Here is a 23,199-nt window from a genome sequence, read left to right on the forward strand (position 1 = left end):
TGTCAATGGAAGAGTGTATATATAACCGTTCCCTTGTTGCTTTATTGGTAGACATGTATATAGATCGGACTTTAAACTTTTAGAGCTTCGTTCAAAATTTTATGTCGAAATTCCTTTTATTTTTGGTGTGTTAACTTTTTATTGATTTATTTAAAAAAAAAAATCTATTAACTTATTTTACTAATTGCTATTTTCAAAATTCTGCCCATTTCCAACTCTACCCACCCCCTCCCCCCCTTCTGTCCAGTACGGTGAACTCGTATGGAAAAGTTACTCGTATGGGGGAAAATGCAGTGAACTTGTATGGAAATCCATAAGTGAAATCGTATGGAAATCCACAAGTGAACTCGTATGGAAGACTTACTCGTATGGGGAAAATGCATTGAACTCGTATGGAAATGACAAACTGATATATCCAGTACTGTATAGCAACTTGTGTGTAATTTTTATGCAGAGTTCGACAAATCCGTTAGCCCGACGTCCGTGGCTAGTGGTTTTTAAGTTGGGGCTAGTGAGAAACGCAAAACATGCATGCATTGTTTACGGTTTCTGTCGCAGAAAATAAGTCTAATGACATGCGTGTTTTGATTGATTGGGCAAGTCACGTGGTAGTTATTATCGCACATAATGTTTTAGGCTAAGAAACTCTATTTTTATTTTTATTTTCTACATCAAATTATACACGTTTATAAAAATTAAAATGCACTAAAATTTATATCTATATATTGTAATGTCAAGAACTGTAAAGTACACAGTTGTAACTGAATTACAAGCAGTCCTATTATTATTAAAAACAAAATTATGAGCATTATTAATGTTTGTTTTGTTTACACAGGACGGAAGGAAGGCTCCCGCTCTGGTCTACTGGTGGTGTTCAGTTCGATCATCAGAATACACATTTAAGAGAAATATCAAAGTATATCTGCATATTTATACATCCCCATACGAGTTCACCGTTATTTTTTTTACACACGAGTTCGTTTTCTATACGAGTTTTCCATTCATACGAGTTAGTTTTCATACGAGTTCACCGCATCCCGTTATTAAAGTGGAAATTACTTCAAAGAGTTTTTGGCATGGCGGCAGTTTATTCTTCGTCAAGGTTGTTTCGTTATTTAACGAAATCTGCTGGGTTTGTGATATCCAGGTAATAGAAATTATAACACAGGCATATTGTTTAGTCGTAAGATAATATGGCTAAAAAACCTGATTGGTTACGATGACTGCATATTCATTTTTGAAGGTGACTTTTAGTTGTGTTTATAGACCGGCTCCCAGTTTCCAACGTCGCATAGTATGATAGTACATACATAATCATATTCAGATATTGGGCATAATCGGCTATTTTTGGCATAAACATTTGCAAGCGCCTTCTAGCGTTTGTTGACATATGCATATATTGACAGAAGGGGTAAAAATATGTGATCATTATCCCCCCATTTTGTTTAGGGTTTGACTTTGTTTTACATGTAAGGTTAGGTTTACTTTTATGGGTTAGACTTAGAATCATAGAATAAGCCTGGTTCACTCTTTATTATTTATACATGTCAGTGTTCTCGCTGGATAAAAATTACACACCCTGCTGCACCCCCACACCCCACCCTTCTTTATATGAGATGATATTGCTAATTAAATTAAAAGTTGTTTCTAATCTTTTAATTGCTGAATAAATAAATAACATTTTATTTTTAACGTTCCAGCTGAAAACCCCCACTTATTAGTTACTTGGTGCCATATTAGTCATGTGATCAGAAAAATATAATATTTATTGTGTGCATCAAACATATAAATGGAGACTGGCATGGAACACAATAGAGGCTGTTAAATTACATAAATGTAACGGTTGTAAGCTACTAAAGTCTATGCCAATTGCTTTTCCATACGTGCACTGCAGCTTGTTTCCTTTGATGTGCAGACTGATAAAAATTATTTTAGTGTGTGCGAAAAGTGTATTTTGAAATAGTGGAAATGGGTGAACTGTGAAATATAGTAAGATGCAGGAAAATAAAAAGGGTGCAGAAAAATAAGGGAGGGGGGTGCGGCAGAACGTGAAAGGGGGCAGCAAACACAAACATGCTTAAATGGAGCTGCGACAACACTGCATGTAGATATGTATAATGGGGGTTAACATGTGGATATCTTTCTGATTACTAGTATTTTTTCCAAGTTACTATCTGACTTTCTAGTTCTACATGTCCCAGACCCATCATCAGCCATTTGAGTTTGTCGTTTGACCTGCCGTAAATTTTCATAATAACATGTTACGACTTGTTTGGAAATGCATAAAGACCACATAAGTTTAAGAGAAAACTGTAACATCACACATTGTTGGTACACTTAATCACTTAGAGAATAAGTGACATCATCAAACTAAAGACAAATATAAAAAATTAATGATTGATGTAAGTATGTTTAGCTTGGTGTTTGTTTAAATGTGTAATGAAATGTAAATGGAAAAATAATAAATAGTCATTAAATGAAAAATTAGCAATTTGTAGGGTTTATCCTGGAGAATACAACAATAGGTGTATGATCCTTTTAATTCAGTCCCTTCTTATGTTCATATAATTCTTACTGATTGTGTAATCGAAAGTTGATCAGTTGATACAAACCAATTATAACTAATGATCAGTGGTGAAATTCCAACCGAGTTCCAACACTAAATAATAAGGGGTACTAACAATAATAATAAAATAATAATAAATAAAATGAATAAATAAAGCACTGAGAAGATGACAGTTGGTTAGAACACAAACACTTAAGTTTATGAGTGACAGGTTTAGACAAATCCACTAGCTCTTGGTTCCAGCTAGTAAATGTTTGGTTTGGTCTTGTGAAAATTATAAACAGTTTAACTGTACTACTATAATACATAGGGCACTAGCCAAAGACTGTGAGGGCTAGTGACTTTCTCAAACATTTGTCAAACAGTGTTTATAATTTGTTCCAATTTAAAATGCCTTCCACTCCATGATTTGTGTTCAGATTAATTATTTGTAACAAGGATTTTAATATAATTTTAGTTATTTTTAACCATGATAACAGGACAGTCAACAGAAAAATTCTGGTGATATTTGCCCTATGTCTTGCCCAATGTTCATGCTCAATAGTAAAGTAACATTTATTAACATTTTGTTTATAACAAGCCTCTGTTCAAAACAACCATAACACCTGCAGTAACTGTGAGTTCCTTCCCTTTGTGTATGTATGTCAGTCACTGCATCAAAACTTGCTACATGTACTAGCATTTTCAGTTGCAGATTCACAGACCTCACTGTGAAATAAAAATGAGGGGAGTGATTAATTGCTCCCCTAACTTAGATTACGTGGAGCCAAGATGTCTGCTTGTTACCCCCATTAATTTGAAACATACATTGTACATGTATAAAGAGGGAACCTAGCCCAAAAACCCAAAAAGTAATCCTAAACTAACGCTAACTCTACATGTAAATCTAACTTTCACCCTAAAACTAATACTAACCGAAATAGGGGAGTAGCAGTCAGATATTTTACCGAACCAGTTTCAAGGGAGGGTGGGGAGCTGGAGTGATAAACAGTGAGGACAGTTATTACCAGCCCTGCATTCACTGACACCGAGCAATGGTGCTGTTTGTGAACTATTCGTCAGGGCCTCTAGAATGCGGTAGCCTTAGCTAGTGTTTTTTACCATTGGGCTAGTAAATACTTCCTGCCTTGGAGTAATGGTGCCCAACGGCATAAAAACCTCTAAACATCCCAGTTGAAATGTGATCATTTTTCTTTACCAAATTCATGTTAAAACAAAATTTATTTATTATCAACATATATCATCTCTAAAATTAATCTTCCTACCAGTTAAATTTTATTCAACTCCAAGATGAACAGACAATGATTCTTTGTAATAAATCCCACCAAGTAATACACTGTAGGTGTAATGCAAATGGTAACCAGTCATTTTTCACCAACTCAGTTCCCATTGCTGATAATGTTAACATATTTTAATAAAACTAATATGAACAATGTTGGCAGTATACCTAAAAAGGTTGTAGGGTACATGTATACACATGACATTTAACTTACAGGGCACAATATTTCATGCAAACCGCCGTTCTGTTCGCGTGTCGGTTACGCAAAATTAAATTCACGCGAACCACAAATCAGTTATGTCGTGACCTATAGACTTTCAGAAATTAAAAATACTTTACGATTACATGAAGTTTTATTCACGCAGACTTACTACTAGTATTCCAATAGACCGAATAGTATTCCAATAAATGTTTTAGACTGATTTTTAGATACTAAATGTGCAGCATGCTACAAACCAGTAAACAACAGTTGTAACTTGCGACCAGTCTAAACTAAAATGCTCAGTATAGAGTTGAGCCAAACGTTTTAAAGAAATGTGCACGTACCGCTGGGGACGGCTAAATTATCAACTGCTATTTTATCTCTAAAGGAATATATAGAGACATAATATTGGATTTCCAATAATTTTACAAATGTTGAAAACGGTATTAATGTAAACGGGAATCCAAAAGTGTCACGAAAGTTGAAAAATACTAACATCACATAATGGGCTTTAAAAAACAAACATTTGGAATGTCACTGTAGTAAGAGAACGTGAAAGTAGCAAGGTCACCGCAAAATGAAACAAAGAATCTGGAAGTGTTCACAGGAACTGGACAGTTGTTTTGGGTTGGTTTATATATATTTTTATCTGCTGTATACCAAATGTTACATATTATCTGTGCCAAATGGTAGTCTTTATTTGTTTTGTGGGTTTTTGGTTTTTTTAATTATTATTATTTTTTTTTTTATTATTAGTCTTGTGAGTCTTGCATGTTATTCTTCAACTTTTCCCCTCTAAATGTATCTAATGGGGCTGATATTTAGTCCTTTTACAATATTGTTAACTTTAGCAAACATTAAAGAACCTGTTTTATAAAGCTTTTTTTTTTTTTTGTATTTAGTTTTAACTTCATGTTTGAGGTAAAAATTATGTATTTAAAATATAATTTCAATGTAACTTTTACCGAACCGATCAGGTAACCAATGGGTTACCCAAATATAATTAACGTAATCGAACATTTGGTTACCTAGGTACAAACCACGTGAACCGACTTTCGGTTACCTCAGATTTTGAAATATTGTCCAAATAAATAGTTTGTTTCATTCAAGTGCCAGGACAATGTTTTTTACTGCACCAAATGAAACTGCATTGACCGTTTTGACTTGTCTGTAGAACAACCATTGGGGTAGACTTTGTTTGTCAAAGCACATTTTCACTTGTCAAGACAAACGAACAAGTGCTTATTTCGAACACTGTATTTATGATGCATTATATTTTAACCATTTCAGAAAGAATGTACACGTACAGCCAATATCAGGTTACATTGTAAAGGCAACCAAGACAGAGGGTAAAGATAAAGATGTACAGACCATAACAGTAGATGCAAAGGTGAGATTGTTTTCTGTATTATATGTTGTACTTCTCCAACATTGACATGTGTCTCAAAGGACCAGAACTCAATGTCTGGCCAAGGTTTTTCATGTTATTGTGTGTACACTGTACATGTACTTCCCTTAAAGCTGATTGATCACTAAAATCAACCTTTTTATGTTTGAACCGTGAGTTACCTACCTTACTGTTTAGCCATGAGTTACCTCCCTTATTGCAGATCACTAATTTGTTACCTCCCTTGCTATAAGGGTTTGGGATGTAGTTTGTACTAAACTATTTTTTTTACAACCAACATACTCACATTTATCACCAATCACAGGATTTGTGGTGTTAACTTCTTTATCAAAAGTTCGGTGCATCTTGAACTTTGACCCAGCTGGAAGTAATTTGGTTTAGTTCTACCTGTAGCTCGGTGGTACAATATTTGTCCAGATGACGCATGATCAATTGTCCTTGGTGAACAGATTTTCCCCCATTCCAACCAGTGCTCCATGACTGGTACATGTACATCAAAGGCTGTTGTGTATACTGTCTTGTGTGTGGGAAAGTGCATACAAAATCCCCTTACATGATCTTTAATATGTTATTAGGCGTGTGTGGCAGCCATGAATTTTCTCCGTTTCGTTATCTCGACCAAATATCGAAATAAACATGTTACACATCAAATAACTGTATTCCCGTCCTTTCTGTAACTGCAGATCACTAACTTGTTATCACCACCCCTACCCTTCTGAAGGTCACTGATTTTCATCCTTACCAGGGCTAGCTCTGAGTGAGCAGATAATTTACCATAATTATCTATTTACACTTCAAAATTTCAAACACAGAGTTATCTTGTAATAAAATAACAATTTTAACATTAAATTTATTTGTCACATTAAAATAAAATTTGTCAGTTTTTTTTAAATTTGCAATTGCCAAAGTTAGCGAGTGCCAGAACTAGCCCTGGGTATGATCTCTAACTGAGGTTTAACTTTCACCTCCAAACATGAGACAAAATGGGCTAGTTTAGACTGGTATCACAATTTTACAGTACATCAATTTATTTTTATTTTTATTGAGTTGTGTGTACCAGAGTTGATAATATTAACACTTTAGTGTATGTGTAACTCCAGGTGGACATCTCTCCGCTGAATGGAGTTCCTTTTGAGCTGTGTGTACACGAGTTGATGATATTTATAATTAGTCCCTGTGTATGTCTAACTTCAGGTGGACATCTCTCCCCTGAATGGAGTTCCTGAAGAGCATGTCAAACCGAGGAAGGTCCGGATCTTCGTCCCAGCTCAGAGCGCGATGCAGTCCGGGACACACGACACCCGCAGCTGGAGAATCGAGTTTGACCAGCGTGAGAGATGGGAGAACCCGCTCATGGGTTGGACGTCCTCGTACGAGATTTAATATTTTTTGTTTGTAGAAAAATCAGATTTTAAATAAATATATTCAGTTGTGGGGGCTGGGGGGCTTTTCTGTATTATTGTGATGCACATACATGATTAGTTCTCGGTTAAATATTTCACCAAATTATTCATTAAACTTCATGGCTTGAAATAGTGGCCTGAAAAGCCAAAAGCATTCCGGAATTTTTTTTAGACCTAGCTGGTGAAAATAAAACTTCATCTGCTAAAACCACCCCAAAAATCGCAGGTCATTTTCAAGAGACAGATTTACCTACGATTAGATTCTGATATATATGTTAATTCCATAATGCTCTAAAATGCATCTCAGAGGTCCTAATTTTACACACTATTCCAAACCACATGCTGTCATATTTCCAGCAGGTCATATTCCTTCTTACTTTAGCAGGCCATATTTCTGTTGGCCTGCTATTTTGAAAACATAACAGCAGGCCATATTTTACTTCCTGTTTCAAGCCCTGAACTTCAAAAATTACAAAATCCTGAGTTATTTTTTCAAATATTAACTAAATATTTTCGACATATTAAAATAAAATATGCCTTTTGTTTTTAAAATTTGTAGACAAGTGGCACAATAGTTTAAAGGATTTCTCTTTTTTTGTTATGATTATTTGATTATTTCAGGGCTGATCCCCTGTCAACGTTAAATGTGGACTTTAATACAAGAGAAGATGCCATGGTTTTCTGTGAACAGAATGGTAAGTGTATTGTTGCGTAGTGGAGTGGCAGTTTTAAAATGTCAAGTGTTTCACCATCTGCAAGCATGAGTTTTTGTTTTTAAAAAGTTTGTTTTGTTTAACGACACCATTGGAGCACATTGATTAATTAATCATCGGCTATTGAATGTTAAACATTTGGTAATTCTGACATACAGTCTTAGAGAGGAAACCTGGTACATTTTTCCATAGTAACGAGGGATCTTTTATATACACCATCCCACAGACAGGATAACACATACCACGGCTTTTGATATACCAGTCATGGTTCACTGGTTGAAAATAATATGGCCAAATAGGACCACCGACGGGGATCGATCCTAGACCAACTGCACATCAGGTGATCGCTTTACCACTGTGCTACGCCCCACCCCGTCATTATGGTCTGGTGCAGACACTCCTGGTTTTTATCTCGTGTCAGTCTAGTTGAGATAGAGGGATTACCTTTTCAGGCAATGACAGGGCTAGTTCTAGGTGAGCTGAAAATGTTGCCAAATTATCTACTAATTTTCTAACAAAATTACAGTTATTACAAAAAAGTATTTTGGCAAATTAAAATAAAATTTTGGCAAGTGCTAGAGCTAGCCCTGAATAATGACATCTTTTGTGTCTAGTTCTACATTACATTTTTACTTAGATTATCTCAAAGTTCCAGATAAGTAAAATTTAGTCATAATTACATTTACGAATATTCCTTTCAATGCTTTCAAAAATTAAATAGACATATATTTAATACATCTAGATTAATCATCAGATTGTACATTACAAATTAAGAAAAAAAAGTATATATATATATTTTGTAACATGAAACCACTTTTTAGTGGGCGAGACATTTAATTCCTCCGAATTCTCGTTTTATTGGCGTTTTTGTTTTGTTTTTTAGGTTGGGACTATTTTATAGAAAATGAACATAAATCTATCCCGAAACAGAAATCTTACGGAGCTAATTTCTCGTGGAATAAGAGAACAAGAGTGTCAACAAAGTGACTGGGTGTTATCTTTAGAACTAGACTTATTATTTGTGTTTAAAGATGATCATCATTTCTTCATATGGCTGGAATGCGGAGGGAAGACTGCTCACACAGTTACAATTATTTATAATTCATTTGCTAAAAGTTCTGTACTATGACACCCTAACCACAACTTTTATAAGCTGTGTGAGTATAAAATTTCCATGATGTGAACTATTTGTAAACTGTTTCCTCATTGGTAATGTTTGTTTTTGTTAATTTTTAGTTCTGTTGTTCTTAAAAATTAAAATTTACGGCATTAGCTTCTGGCCTGGTGCTTTTAAAACTTTCAGTCTAGACTCCGAGTCTGAGACACTAATGTCATGACAACATCATACAAATTGTATGTGTGTGACATCATTAGAGATGGAGTCTGGACTCTAAAAGTTTTATAAGCACAGGCCTAGATCTAAATGTTTAAAGCAGTGGTTTAGAATCAGGCCAATTTCTATACAGTTGTAGTAACCCTTTGTAAATAAACTCTGGAAATACTACTGCATTTGAATTATTTGTCACATAATCTTTACAGAACAAGACATTCAAGTAGTGTAGAGACATTTTGTCTGTCATCACTTTGGGTTATTATGGAATGAATTTGTGGGTGTAATGCTGCATTCATTAGATGTGAATATCATATTTCCCCAATTCACAAGTTGTGAATCTAAGTTTTTGTTTGGTGAAATAACCTGTGAACTGAGGTAGGATTTTCTGTCTCAATCTTCACAAATCGTGGAAAAATGGCTGAACAAACACAAATCATTTGTGTAATTATGAGTTGTGGTGTGTGAGACTGGAGTGACAGTGCAGGTTGTCTGTAAATCCCCTGAACGCTCCCCACTTGGTGAAGTAGTGTTCACAATTTGGAACTTGTGAATTCACGATCATCAAATGAACGCAGCATCGTGTCATTTGGTAAACTATTTAACACAATATTACACCTTTTGGACACAGGATGTATTCTTTTTGTGTTTCTGCTTCACAAACTAATTATTGTAATAAAAAGATATTGTACACAAAACAAACCAAGTAGATATGTGGAAATGATTTCTTTCACATCCCAACAAACAAATCATACAGTGCTCTTCAACAATTTCAAATTATCTTGTCTCTTGTCAGTTCTTAATTTCCTCCAATCATTCAGTTGTCCATATTACTACTTTCCAAACCATCTCTATTTTTCAGAGTTTTTAATTTTCTCCATCACTTTCCTTTACAAACAGTCTACTTAATTTACACCACTCTTTCAGCTGTCTGTCTTGTTTTCATTTCCAAAATGACGTTATTTGAATTACACAAATATCTAGACAGGGGAGACAACTAGGATCGTTGGGTAGAGTACACAAATGTGTACAACAAACATACCATAAGGAATGTAAAAAACTAACTATGTGTATGTAATATGTAACGTAATTATAAACGTTCAAAATTATATAACATGAGAATGATAGAATTACACAAACAATAGACTGCTATCAACATTTTGTGATTTAAAGGGCTACAAATAATTGCAATTTTGTAATTACTAGATTATTGAAAATCACACAATACAAATGGATGACTGACCTAATTTTTTAATTCATATACGTCATTAGTTTAAAAAAAAATATATGTTGGTCAGTTTTGACTGCCATATGTTTGAGAGAGAGAAAAAAGCTATTAAAAGTACTGTAAGTTAACAGTTGTTTAAGACTGAAAATAAAATATAATAGTATGCTTAACAGACTAAGAAATCTTCTCAATTTACCAACTGGTCTTCTTGATGACACTGATTTGTTTCAAATAGAACTACGCATGTATGTTAGAAATAATCCAGCCAGTTATCACAATAAACACTGCGATCAATTCACCCATATAATACTATTTAATATCTTTGTCATTAGAGCAGGTTTATAACACAATTTAAAAAAACCCCAACATTCTATCAAATTTAACAAAATTGTCACAAACAGGGTTAACAATGTGGCTATCTTAAAATTCTCTATTCTGTAAGGTATAAATTGGAAAAACCTACGTGGACATAATCAATGATAAAAGTGTTGTGGAATTCTACACATTGTGAACTCTACAAACGGTATGACATAATCACATATATAAACAATTTATCTTAACCTCCAGTAGATACTGATAATGCATGCACATTTTGATAAGGCACTCCAACATATACAACAACTAGATACAATATTCCAAGATATATAGTATTCTGGTATCATATCATATTTATATATGTAAGTTGTAATATCCACATCTGTGTACCATAACTTTTGTACTGTCAGTAATCTTTAGTACAAACTTTAGTTGTTTTTGTACTACCTTATTGTATTATTAATACTTGCAAATGTATTACTTGCTTGTCGACAATGGTAAAGCAATATGCAGTTTTTCAACTGAGTACTGGCAATACTTGAAGTCTGTATGCCTTTCAAATATCTATAATCACTTCACTGTGTTAACAACAGCAATTTACTCTCAATCAACGCAGACTGTTAACTGCTACCAGTAATGGCTTGCAAGTTATGTCTACTCTTTGAGACAAAAGCACAAACAAATAATGCAACAATAACATTTCTGCAATATGTTTTTTTCATCAATCCAGTTATAAAAAAAATCTGAATGTTTTCAGATCCTTATAGTCACATTCATGTTTAGATTTCTGACAAATCAGCTGTTGCAGCCTGCATTGCATCTTATTCTGCCAGCCTTTACAGCCGTTGTCGTGTATTTTTCCAAATTGAGATTATCCACAATTCACAGCAACTGACCATCTGTTCTTCCTCCAGCTAGATCAACCTCGCGGGAATGCAACTAGTAATGTCCTGCAGTTTCTGGTGGTTAATAGGATCAACAAATTAATATTTGAGGTGGTGGTGTGTTTTTTCATTCTGCTATGCAATTGACAAATCCTCGTAACTGAGTGATATGGTTTTCTGTGTAACAAACATCATGTTGTTGTTTTTCATTCTGCTATGAAATTGACAAATCTTCATAACTGAGTGATATGGTTTTCTGTGTTATTTCTTTTTCTCTTTGAGCACGAGTCAATGTTAGAACTGCTACTCTCGAAGCCGGTGTTATCTTCTCATCATCAGGCGTTTCTTGGGTTTGTCTCTGTGTCCACGGCTGTGACTGGTGCACGTCCGACAACACTTGGCCCGCACGTATGCCTTGTCACAGTGATTCAGTTTCTTCAGCATCTTGCACACTCTGTAACTCATCTCATTTGACTCGCATGTGATGGTGAAAGCTGCAGAGAAACAAACAAATTCTGTTTAAAATGTAATAATTTCACTCATGCACAATTTCCCTTTCACCCATTTTCTCCCATCTCACACATACACTTCCATCTCACTGTCTTAATACAAATTTTCATCTCACTGTCTCACATATATACCTTCACCTCACTATCACATATACACCTCCATCTCACTCTCTCACATATACACCTCCATCACACTGTCTAACATATACACCTCCATCACACTGTCTCACATATACACCTCCATCTCACTGTCTCGCATATACTTCCATCTCACTGTCTCACATATACACCTACGTCTCACATATACATTTCCATCTCACTGTCTCACATATACACCTCCATCTCACTGTTTCACCTATACACACTTCCATCTCACTGTCACATACACACTTCCATCTCACTGTCTAACATATACACTTCCATTTCAGTGTCTCACATATACACCCATCTCACTGTCTCGCATATACACTTCCATCTCAGTATCTCACATATACACACCCATCTCACTGTCTCACATATACACTTCCATCTCACTGTCTCACATATACACCATCTCACACTCTCACACTTCCACCTCACTGTTTCACGTATACACTTCCATCTCACTGTCTCACATATACACCTTCATCTCACTGTCTCACATATACACCTTCATCTCACTGTCTCACATATATACTTCCATCTCATTGTCTCACATACACACTTCCATCTCACTGCCTCACATATACACATCCATCTCACTGCCTCACATATACACTTCCATCTCAGTGTCTCACATATACACATCCATCTCACTGTCTCGCATATAAATCCATATCACTATCTAACATATACACTCCCATCTCACTGTCTCACATATACACTCACATCTCACTGCATCACATCTCATTGTCTGACATATACATCTCCATCTCACTGTCGCACATATACACTCCCATCTCACTGTCTCACATATACACTCAAATCTCACTGTCTCACATATACACTTCCATTTCACTGTCTCACATATGCACCTCCATCTCACTGTCTCACATATACACCTCCATCTCACTGTCTCGTACATCTCCATCATACTGTCACACATATACACTCCCATCTCACTGTTTCACCTATACACTTCCATCTCACATATACACTCATCTCACTCGCACAAATACCTCCATCTCACCGTCTTACAAACACACCCCATCTCATTATCTCACATATACACCTCCATCTTGCATAGACTCCCAGAGTATAACGAGTTGTGTTCTGCTTGAATTAACTAATACCATCGCAGAATAGTAAAAACAAATCTTTACAGACGTCAAGTGTTGATTCACTCTTTAATCAGAAACTGTAATTTCAGGTTAACACCACTACAAACCTGCATTGCGAGTTGGACACGAATCTGTGTTGCAGGTCTGTTGTTGTTTGGGTTTGAGATGAGCGTCGCAGCCCTTGGCCGACTGCTGTGATGTCAGGTTGACACATTGAACCAGGCGAACCTGTTGGCCCCCTCCACAAGACTGGGTGCACTGAAATAGTGACAGGAAACTCAATCAACAGGCTGTAAACATGATATGACAAGACTGGATGCAGTGAAATAGTCACAGGAAACTCAATCAACAGGCTGTAAACATGATACCACAAGACTGGGTGCACTGAAATAGTCACAGGAAACTCAATCAACAGGCTGTAAACATGATACCACAAGACTGGGTGCACTGAAATAGTGACGGGAAACTCAATCAACAGGCTGTAAACATGATACGACAAGATTGGGTGCACTGAAATAGTAACGTGAAACTCAATCAACAGGCTGTAAACATGATATCACAAGACTGGGTGCACTGAAATAGTGATGGGAAACTCAATCAACAGGCTGTAAACATGATATCACAAGACTGGGTGCACTGAAATAGTGATGGGAAACTCAATCAACAGGCTCTAAACATGATATCACAAGACTGGGTGAACTGAAATAGTGATGGGAAACTCAATCAACAGGCTGTAAACATGATACCACAAGACTGGGTGCACTGAAATAGCGAAGGGAAACTCAATCAACAGGGTGTCAAGCTGTAAACATGATATCACAAGACTGGGTGCACTGAAATAGTGACGGGAAACTCAATCAACAGGCTGTCAAGCTGTAAACATGATATCACAAGACTGGGTGCACTGAAATAGTCACGGGAAACTCAATCAACAGGCTGTCAAGCTGTAAACATGATAGCACAAGACTGGGTGCACTGAAATAGTCACGGGAAACTCAATCAACAGGTTGTCAAGCTGTAAACATGATATCACAAGACTGGTGCACTGAAATAGTGATGGGAAACTCAATCAACAGGCTGTCAAGCTGTAAACATGATTTCACAAGACTGGGTGCACTGAAATAGTGACGGGAAACTCAATCAACAGGCTGTCAAGCTGTAAACATGATATCACAAGACTGGGTGCACTGAAATAGTCACGGGAAACTCAATCAACAGGCTGTCAAGCTGTAAACATGATATCACAAGACTGGGTGCACTGAAATAGTCACGGGAAACTCAATCAACAGGCTGTCAAGCTGTAAACAAGATATCACAAGACTGGGTGCACTGAAATAGTCACGGGAAACTCAATCAACAGGCTGTCAAGCTGTAAACATGATAGCACAAGACTGGGTGCACTGAAATAGTCACGGGAAACTCAATCAACAGGCTGTCAAGCTGTAAACATGATATCACAAGACTGGTGCACTGAAATAGTGACGGGAAACTCAATCAACAGGCTGTCAAGCTGTAAACATGATTTCACAAGACTGGGTGCACTGAAATAGTGACGGGAAACTCAATCAACAGGCTGTCAAGCTGTAAACATGATATCACAAGACTGGGTGCACTGAAATAGTGACGGGAAACTCAATCAACAGGCTGTCAAGCTGTAAACATGATATCACAAGACTGGGTGCACTGAAATAGTCACGGGAAACTCAATCAACAGGCTGTCAAGCTGTAAACATGATACCACAAGACTGGGTGCACTGAAATAGTGATGGGAAACTCAAACAACAGGCTGTCAAGCTGTAAACATGATAGCACAAGACTGGGTGCACTGAAATAGTCACGGGAAACTCAATCAACAGGCTGTCAAGCTGTAAACATGATACCACAAGACTGGGTGCACTGAAATAGTGACGGGAAACTCAATCAACAGGCTGTCAAACTGTAAACATGATACCACAAGACTGGGTGCACTGAAATAGTGACGGGAAACTCAAACAACAGGCTGTCAAGCTGTAAACATGATACCACAAGACTGGGTGCACTGAAATAGTGACGGGAAACTCAAACAACAGGCTGTCAAGCTGTAAACATGATACCACAAGACTGGGTGCACTGAAATAGTGACGGGAAACTCAATCAACAGGCTGTCAAGCTGTAAACATGATATGTTAAAGATGGTTTTGTTTAATTATGACACCACTAGAGAATATTGGTATATTAATCGGCAGCTATTACAGGTAAAACGATTTTGGTAATTTTGGAAATGTAGTCTAAGAGGAAACCTGCTATATTTTTCCACAAGCAGGAAGGGCTCTTTTATACACACTTTCCCACAGACAGAGCCAATTAAATTATACAGAGAATAGATTGTTAATGACGTCACACACAATATCGGCTTTATCCTGTGAATTTAAGAATTTCCCATTCTGCCTAACTAGATATTATTTTTATCCTACAGTCCATCAAACATGGGGAAACACGGTTATTTTCTGTTATTTTACCAACATTGTAGGATGAACAATTTTGTAATGTATCTATGCATGTGACGTCACACATGTGACATCAATTCATTATCTGCTAGTATATACTTAGGATTTTTCTTTAATCAGTCATCATAACCGGCTAATAGAAACATTATAGTAGGAGATTTACGACTTACTCGACTCCAGTCTCCGTTGACCCAGGAAATACACGGCTGTAGTTTGCACTGCTGCATGTTGCTGGGTTTGACAAGGAGGTCACACTTGAGTGGTGATGGGCAGAACACGTTCCGGGACTGCACAGCGTAACCACATGTTGCAGAACACTGGAAGAAAATGTAATCACATACAGTCATTTTGAACACTCATATGTGTAGACTTTACCAAACAAATATATTTTGTGTGGGTTTATTTTGTAGGCTTATATGTAGTAGTGTTGTGAAAAGTCTCAACAGGAACGGTCCTTGGCTCCCAGCTCTGTGGGATATAGCGTCCAGAGCTTCTAGAATTTTTATAAAATCCACTAGCCATGGGGTTGGTGATTTAAAAAAGTTACTAGCCAAGATTAAAGATTCACTAGCCCTACTTTATTTCAAGTTAATACAATTTTACTACATATTAGTAATAATCAGAAATGTCACTTAAAGAGAAAGATAGAGCTAAACAAAACTGGTATTGGGGTGGGGGCAGGCTATTCATATTTACAAAATAGACTTAACTGCAACATTTTACAAAAACATTTCACTAGCTGTCGGGCATGGCAATAGTAGTTATTTACTAGCCCATCACTGAATATCACTAGCCATGTGAGTGGGGCTACCATAATCTAGAAGCCCTGACTTCATATGAGGGTGAGCAGGATCTAGTGGTGTTGGTATAAAGTGCTCTTACTGGCAGTAGCTTGTAGGAATTTCCCTATTAGCTACAGCAATGTAGTCTCATACAGAGCATGTCTGTGGTTCAAATCCTCTGACTGGAGGTTGATCTATCAGTTACATATGAGTTGGAGACCACACAGAGATTGTGGGGGTTTTTAATGTAAGAATATGTACAATTATAACCCAGTTACGACATGTAACTTTTCAACTGCCCTTAGGTCAGGCCAGGTTTAATGTACACATTCAGAGCAAGCTGTTGTAGCGCACGCCTGTTATGGCCACAGGTGTCGACTTTTGCTGGCTCCTCTGTTGAGGACAGGTGAGGTTTTGGGTGGGTGGGAGAGGGGTGGCAAGTGCAAGAGAGCACAAGCAGCCCAATCAGGGTCAGTAACAGGGGAGGGGTTGTTTTTTTGTGCTATTGAATTTACAAATGTTCCATAGAATTAAAGTCAAATAGAAAATGTTGAGTAATTTCTTAAAGGTAATTTAGAACAGTTCATCAAAATTAAAACTGGAGCTAATTAGTTGGTTTGACTTAGTTGATTGAAAGGTAACTCCTCACTGGAACTGCCCTTGGCTCACAGCTCTGGGATATAGCTTCAAATGAGGAGGGTGTAGGGGTGGGGGAGGGAGTATGCAGTAGTGGTGGTGGTATAGAGTGCTCCTATTGGCAGTAGCTAGAGGAAATTTCCCTATGAGCTCAGCTGATAGAGCACCAGAATCTGACACAGAAAATATACATTAATTCTCTGTAGAGCAGACAGTATTTTGTTTTACTATGGTGAATATTTCACTTTTATCTACATTTCTTCATGAATCTTTAACAAATTGCACGTAAAAATAGAAAAAATTTGTTATTTCCAAAACACTTTTCCTTATCTTTTTTATATTAAGCCAAACTGAAATTATTGGCAAAAACATTTTAAATGGAGACTGGAAGATAAAAAGTTCTTCAGTTTCTCACCGACTCCCAGTCTGTGGTTTGCCACTGGAGACACGGAAACCTGTGGCAGAGCTCGCTTGTTGTGGGCATGTAAGCATGGAGACAGTGGTCAGACAACACCATCCGGCCGGACGTTGCATCGACGCACAGTACATCTCGTGTCTTGACACCACCGCCGCAGTGACGAGAACACTGGTAAAAAGAAACATGAGTAAATATGTACGTGCATTTAAAAATAATTACATATAAGAATGTAACACAACAGAAAACTAATATAATACATACATACATATATACATACATACATACATACTTACATACATACATATATACATACATACATACATACATACATACATACATACATACATACATACATACATATATATATACATACATACATACATACATATATATATCACAGATACCCAATTGAAAGAAAGATCTGGGCCTTGTCTTAAGAATCGATCTTAGCACTAAGATCACATCAAGTGCATAAGATAGCAATGCACGTAAACAGAAGGCCAAGCACATGTACAGGGGGGTGGGGGTGGGGTATCTGCTTCAAGCAATTTTCACTTGCCACAGCCTAGATCCCCCATTACCATGTTCTGCAAATGTGCATCTACATGTATACATGTCATTCAATTTGCAACAAAATATCTCAAGAAATAATTCTTTATTCCCGTCCCAAATAATCTCATTACTCTCCAAAATACCTCACTGGTCATTTGTTAATTGTGATATACAGTCTGAGAAGAAACCTACTACATTTTTTCTATTAGCAGCAAGGGATCTTTTATGTATATGCACTTTCTCACAAAGGACAGCACATACCACAACCTTTGATATACTAGCTGTGGGCCATAGATGGGATGGGACAAACTAGATCTATCGAGGTGGTTTGATCCTACAATCCAAGCACTTCAGGCGATTGCTCTAACTACTGAACTAAATCCCACCCACAGAGCTATATAGAGTGTTCTGTAGCTAGAATGGGCGGGACGTAGTCCAGTGGTAAAGCGCTCACTTGATGCGTGGTCCTGTTTGGGATCGATCCCCCTTGGTGGGCCCATTGGGCTATTTCTCGTTCCAGCCAGTGCACCATGACTGGTATATTAAAGGACGTGGTATGTGCTATCCTGCCTGTGCATATAAAAAGATTCCTTGCTACTAATGGAAAAATGTAGCAGGTTTCCTCTCTAAGACTATATGTCAAAATTACTAAATGTTTGACATCCAATAGCCGATGATTAATAAATCAATGTGCTCTAGTGGTGTCGTTAATCAAAAACTAATTTTTAAAACAAACTGTAGTTAAATAAAAATGGCAATTGTAAAGGGTACCTCTGCAGGGCTCACAATGGAATTTTTTTTCTTTTAATGCAGTTTCAGATAAGTAGAACATTTCCGTTAAAATATTAAAAACTAAATATTATTAGCCATATACTAAACAGTATCTATAGCCAATAAGCTTACAATTTTGTAATGGGCAGGGTGTGCCCTGCTTTTGGAAGGGGTGGGAATGCCCAACCACTATCTAGAACATTAGTTGATACGTACTTTGGTCCATTTTGTCTTCTGCCAGATGTAAGCAAGGGGTGGGCCTTTATTGTTATCCTGCAGCTCCTCTTGACCCGTCTTGTCAATATCTCCTGGTCTGGAGTTATCCCCCTTTTTTGGACCATCCTTATGAACAATGTCGTTTCCAAGTTTCTGTAAGGAATTCTCCGATCTATTTTTAACAGAGCTCATGTTTGGCACCACCTGATTAATAAGTAAATTAGAGTTGTCTTCTCCTGGCGACACCACAGACAGGAAGTCACCACTGTCGAGTTTATCACTATTATCAAGTTTACCACCCCCGATCACCACATTGTTCGAATGGCCATGTTTGTGTTGGTGTTTATGAGTTGTTGCCCTTGGCGACGACAAGTCACCTGACTCTTTCAGCACCTTATTTGGAATCTCAATATCAATCCCTGAATCACTGATTTTAATATAACTCTCCTTAGTTTTACGAACAACATTTTGACTTTCTCCAAATGTCGACGTTGTGTCACTAGAGGCAGTTGTTGTTGAAGGAAGAATTATCTTTCTTATAACAGAATGACCCGATTTGCCAAGTCCAGGGGTATGAATATTACTGTCTGCAGGGGCACTACTTTGTGTTGGAAGTGTGTGGTGTGCAGACGCAGATGGAGTTACTTCTGTAGTTTGTGCTTTCCTCTCTTGTTCAGTGGCACTGGTTCTTGAAGAAGCACGTGACATGTCTGAATTCTTAGCTGGACTATTAACAGTATTAGCCGGACTATTAACTGTGTTAGCTGGACTATTAACTGTATTAGTACTTTTAACTGTGCCAGCTGGACTATTAACTGTACCATCCGGACTATTAACTCCATGAGGTTTACGCATTTCTCCTGCTGACGACGATGACTGGAATGATGATGATGATGATGTAGTTTGCACATTCTGAGACCCCCCAGTAGCTGTCTGAGACAGCGGTGTTGTGGACACATCGACATCGGTGTTCTCTGTGACTGCCGGACACTTGTTGACCGCACAGTGCTGCTCCGTGGCAGGTTTCGTCTGTTGATAACAGTTGGCTGACGGAGGGCAGGAAACGGTGCGATGCCGAGTTCCACCACCACAGGATCTCGTACACTGAAATAAAGTAATATTACACCAACAATGATACATATATAAACAGGGAGTACTGGTGAGGTGATATGCCTATCAAAAGTAGGTCACAGTGACCTAGTTATAGTACACAACACACCACCATCCCAATTTGTACATGCATGCAAGGTTTGATGATCTCATATGAATTCATAAGGAAGATATAGCCTAAACAAGGATTCCCTTTAATGTGCAATATAGCTTTATCATATACTGTGACAGACCAAGTTCGATTTTCATGGCGAATGACCCATTTTTCCCCAAGGAGTTAAAAGTCCTCGAACATGGCAGATATGAAAATTTGTTGAGCCCAGTAGGTGACGTGTATTGCTTACACTCAGAATGCTTGTTATTATTGCTGTTATTGTTATGAGATGTTATTGCAATTCACATCTCTGTTTGCTAACATCTGGCAGCATGTATTAAATTGAATTGAACCGGATTCAGTTACTGACTGACCTGTGACCAGACACCGACCTCCCAGTGACTTGAGCTGGAACACAGGTCACCTATAGTAAGACTGAATAGGTATGTAACAAATTGATTTAAACCGGATTCAGTTACTGACTGACCTGCGACCAGGCGCCAACCTCCCAGTGACGTGAGCTGGGACACAGGTCACCTATAGTAAGACTGAATAGGTATGTAATAAATTTATTTAAACCGGATTCAGTTACTGACTGATCTGTGACCAGGCGCCGACCTCCCAGTGACGTGAGCTGGGACAGGGGTCACCTATAGTAAGATTGAATAGGTATGTAATAAGTTAATTTGAACCAGATACAGTTACTGACTGACCTGCGACCAGGCGCCGACCTCCCAGTGACGTGAGCCGGGACAGGGGTCTTTATGGTTGCACGGCTCCACCTCAGTGGGTTTGTCCAGCCCCTTGCAGACCTCATTCTCCAGCGCTATCTGTTCATCGGGGCCGAGACTGCGAACACAGATGACCGTGCGCCGATGTATTCCGTTATTGCCGCATGTCACAGAACAGTGCTGCCATGGCCCGGTCCACCACCTACAAACATAGAAACAAAATTCAACAGATGTTTTCATAGTTAATACAATAAATTGTATTTACAGAAAAATTGGTAATACATATTATTTTGTAGAGTCATATGATATTAGGTTTCATTTGAACATGTAGTTTTATCAGTAATTAATTTTATTACATACCCATTTAATCTTACTATAGTATCAAAGACAATTCTGACTGTGTAATAAAAAAATATTTTATTGAACATACGTGTAATACAAAATATTGCATGTGTAGTATGTGTTCACCCCAATGACGTCATGTTCCTAACCAGTAATGACGTCATGTTCCTAGCCAGTAATGACGTCATGTTCCTAGCCAGTAATGACGTCATGTTAGTGTGTGTGTGTGTGTGTACATTAGTACATTTTTGTGTGTGTTGTTGCTGTTACTGTTGTTGTTGTTGGTGGTGGTGTTGTTGTTGCTTTTGCTAAACAAAAAAGTGGGGGGGACATTTATATAGATTGTCCCCCGGCGTTGAAAAGTGAGGGGGATGCGTCCCCCATCCTCCACCGATCGACGCCCATGATCATAATATAGAAAGGTGGTATGTAATAAATACAGAACCACATATACACATGTACTGCACTCATTTATAGTGCACAAGATTTATATCATTCAACCGCCACATGGTCTAGTGGTATAATATTCTTGTGCACTATAAACTCGTACAATAAATAACATGGCAAAACAACTGGTATGTGGTTCTGTATGTATATATAATGTGTGGTGATTAGAGAAATGTGACCCACCTGGCTGGACACCTGTGTTCGTTACATCCCCTTAGTCGGTCGTCAGGTTTGGAGGATGCGTTACAATACATCTCATCCACTATCCCAGCCTCCTTCTCCAGACAAACCACCTGTGACCTCTGTGTACCTGTGAATAACAAACAATCCATCTGTAACCTCTGTGTACCTGTGAATAACAAACAATCCACCTGTAACCTCTGTGTACCTCTTAATAACAAACAATCCACCTGTAACCTCTGTGTACCTCTTAATAACAAACAATCCACCTGTAACCTCTGTGTACCTCTTAATAACAAACAATCCACCTGTAACCTCTGTGTACCTCTTAATAACAAACAATCCACCTGTAACCTCTGTGTACCTATTAATAACAAACAAACCACCTGTAACCTCTGTGTACCTCTTGATAACAAACAATCCACCTGTAACCTCTGTGTACCTCTTGATAACAAACAATCCACCTGTAACCTCTGTGTACCTCTTGATAACAAACAATCCACCTGTAACATCTGTGTACCTCTTGATAACAAACAATCCACCTGTAACCTCTGTGTACCTCTTGATAACAAACAATCCACCTGTAACCTCTGCGTACCTCTTGATAACAAACAATCCACCTGTAACCTCTGCGTACCTCTTAATAACAAACAATCCACCTGTAACCTCTGCATACCTCTTAATAACAAACAATCTACCTGTAACCTCTGCATACCTCTTAATAACAAACAATCTACCTGTAACCTCTGCATACCTCTTAATAACAAACAATCTACCTGTAACCTCTGCATACCTCTTAATAACAAACAATCTACCTGTAACCTTTGCGTACCTCTTAATAACAAACAATCCACTTGTAACCTCTGTCAATAACAAACAAACCACCTGTGACCTGTTTTCCTGTGAATAACAAACAATCCACCTGTAACCTCTGTCAATAACAAACCACCTGTGACCTGTTTTCTTGTGAATAACAAACAATCCACCTGTGACCTCTGTCAATAATAAACAAACCATTTGTGACCTCTGTCAATAACAAACAAACCACCTGTGATCTGTTTTCATGTGAATAACAAACAAATTACCTGTGACCTCTGTCAATAACAAACAAACCATCTGTGACCTCGGTCAATAACAAACAAAACACCTGTGACCTCTGTCAATAACAAACAAGCCACCTGTTACCTCTGTGTACCTGTGAATAACAAAACAACACCTGTGACCTCTGTCAATAACAAACAAACCACCTGTGACCTCTGTATTCCTGTCAATAACAAGCAATGAAATCATCAATGTCGTAATATTTGGATGTTTTTACCTCATAACACAATACAATCT

General features: G+C 37.6%; 2 protein-coding genes across 3 annotated transcripts in view; one reads left to right on the forward strand and one right to left on the reverse strand.

Annotated features, from left to right (window-relative positions):
- The first annotated feature begins 1,019 nt into the window (after positions 1–1,019).
- LOC121384639 (NADH dehydrogenase [ubiquinone] iron-sulfur protein 4, mitochondrial-like) lies at positions 1,020–9,073 on the forward strand. The gene is made up of 5 exons (XM_041515115.1): positions 1,020–1,147; positions 5,338–5,437; positions 6,650–6,825; positions 7,480–7,553; positions 8,455–9,073. The coding sequence occupies exons 1-5, from the start codon at positions 1,077–1,079 to the stop codon at positions 8,556–8,558; spliced, it is 525 nt and encodes a 174-aa protein (XP_041371049.1). The 5' UTR covers positions 1,020–1,076; the 3' UTR covers positions 8,559–9,073.
- A 539-nt stretch (positions 9,074–9,612) lies between these two features.
- LOC121384626 (A disintegrin and metalloproteinase with thrombospondin motifs 12-like) overlaps positions 9,613–23,199 on the reverse strand; it is a 90,135-nt gene continuing 76,548 nt past the window's right edge. The window contains exons 18-24 of one of the 2 annotated variants that reach the window (XM_041515093.1): positions 21,865–21,991; positions 20,875–21,094; positions 18,958–20,061; positions 17,416–17,586; positions 15,753–15,899; positions 13,204–13,354; positions 9,613–11,822 (exon numbers count right to left, since the gene is read on the reverse strand). In XM_041515093.1, coding sequence (XP_041371027.1) covers positions 11,650–11,822; positions 13,204–13,354; positions 15,753–15,899; positions 17,416–17,586; positions 18,958–20,061; positions 20,875–21,094; positions 21,865–21,991 — 2,093 coding nt within the window. In that variant the 3' untranslated portion in view covers positions 9,613–11,649. Of the gene's footprint in view, positions 11,823–13,203; positions 13,355–14,071; positions 15,206–15,752; positions 15,900–17,415; positions 17,587–18,957; positions 20,062–20,874; positions 21,095–21,864; positions 21,992–23,199 lie in introns of those variants that run through there. The other variant, XM_041515102.1, reaches the window with a different exon arrangement.

The sequence above is a fragment of the Gigantopelta aegis genome, chromosome 2 (genome assembly GCF_016097555.1).
Source record: "Gigantopelta aegis isolate Gae_Host chromosome 2, Gae_host_genome, whole genome shotgun sequence".
Lineage (NCBI taxonomy): Eukaryota > Metazoa > Mollusca > Gastropoda > Neomphalida > Peltospiridae > Gigantopelta > Gigantopelta aegis.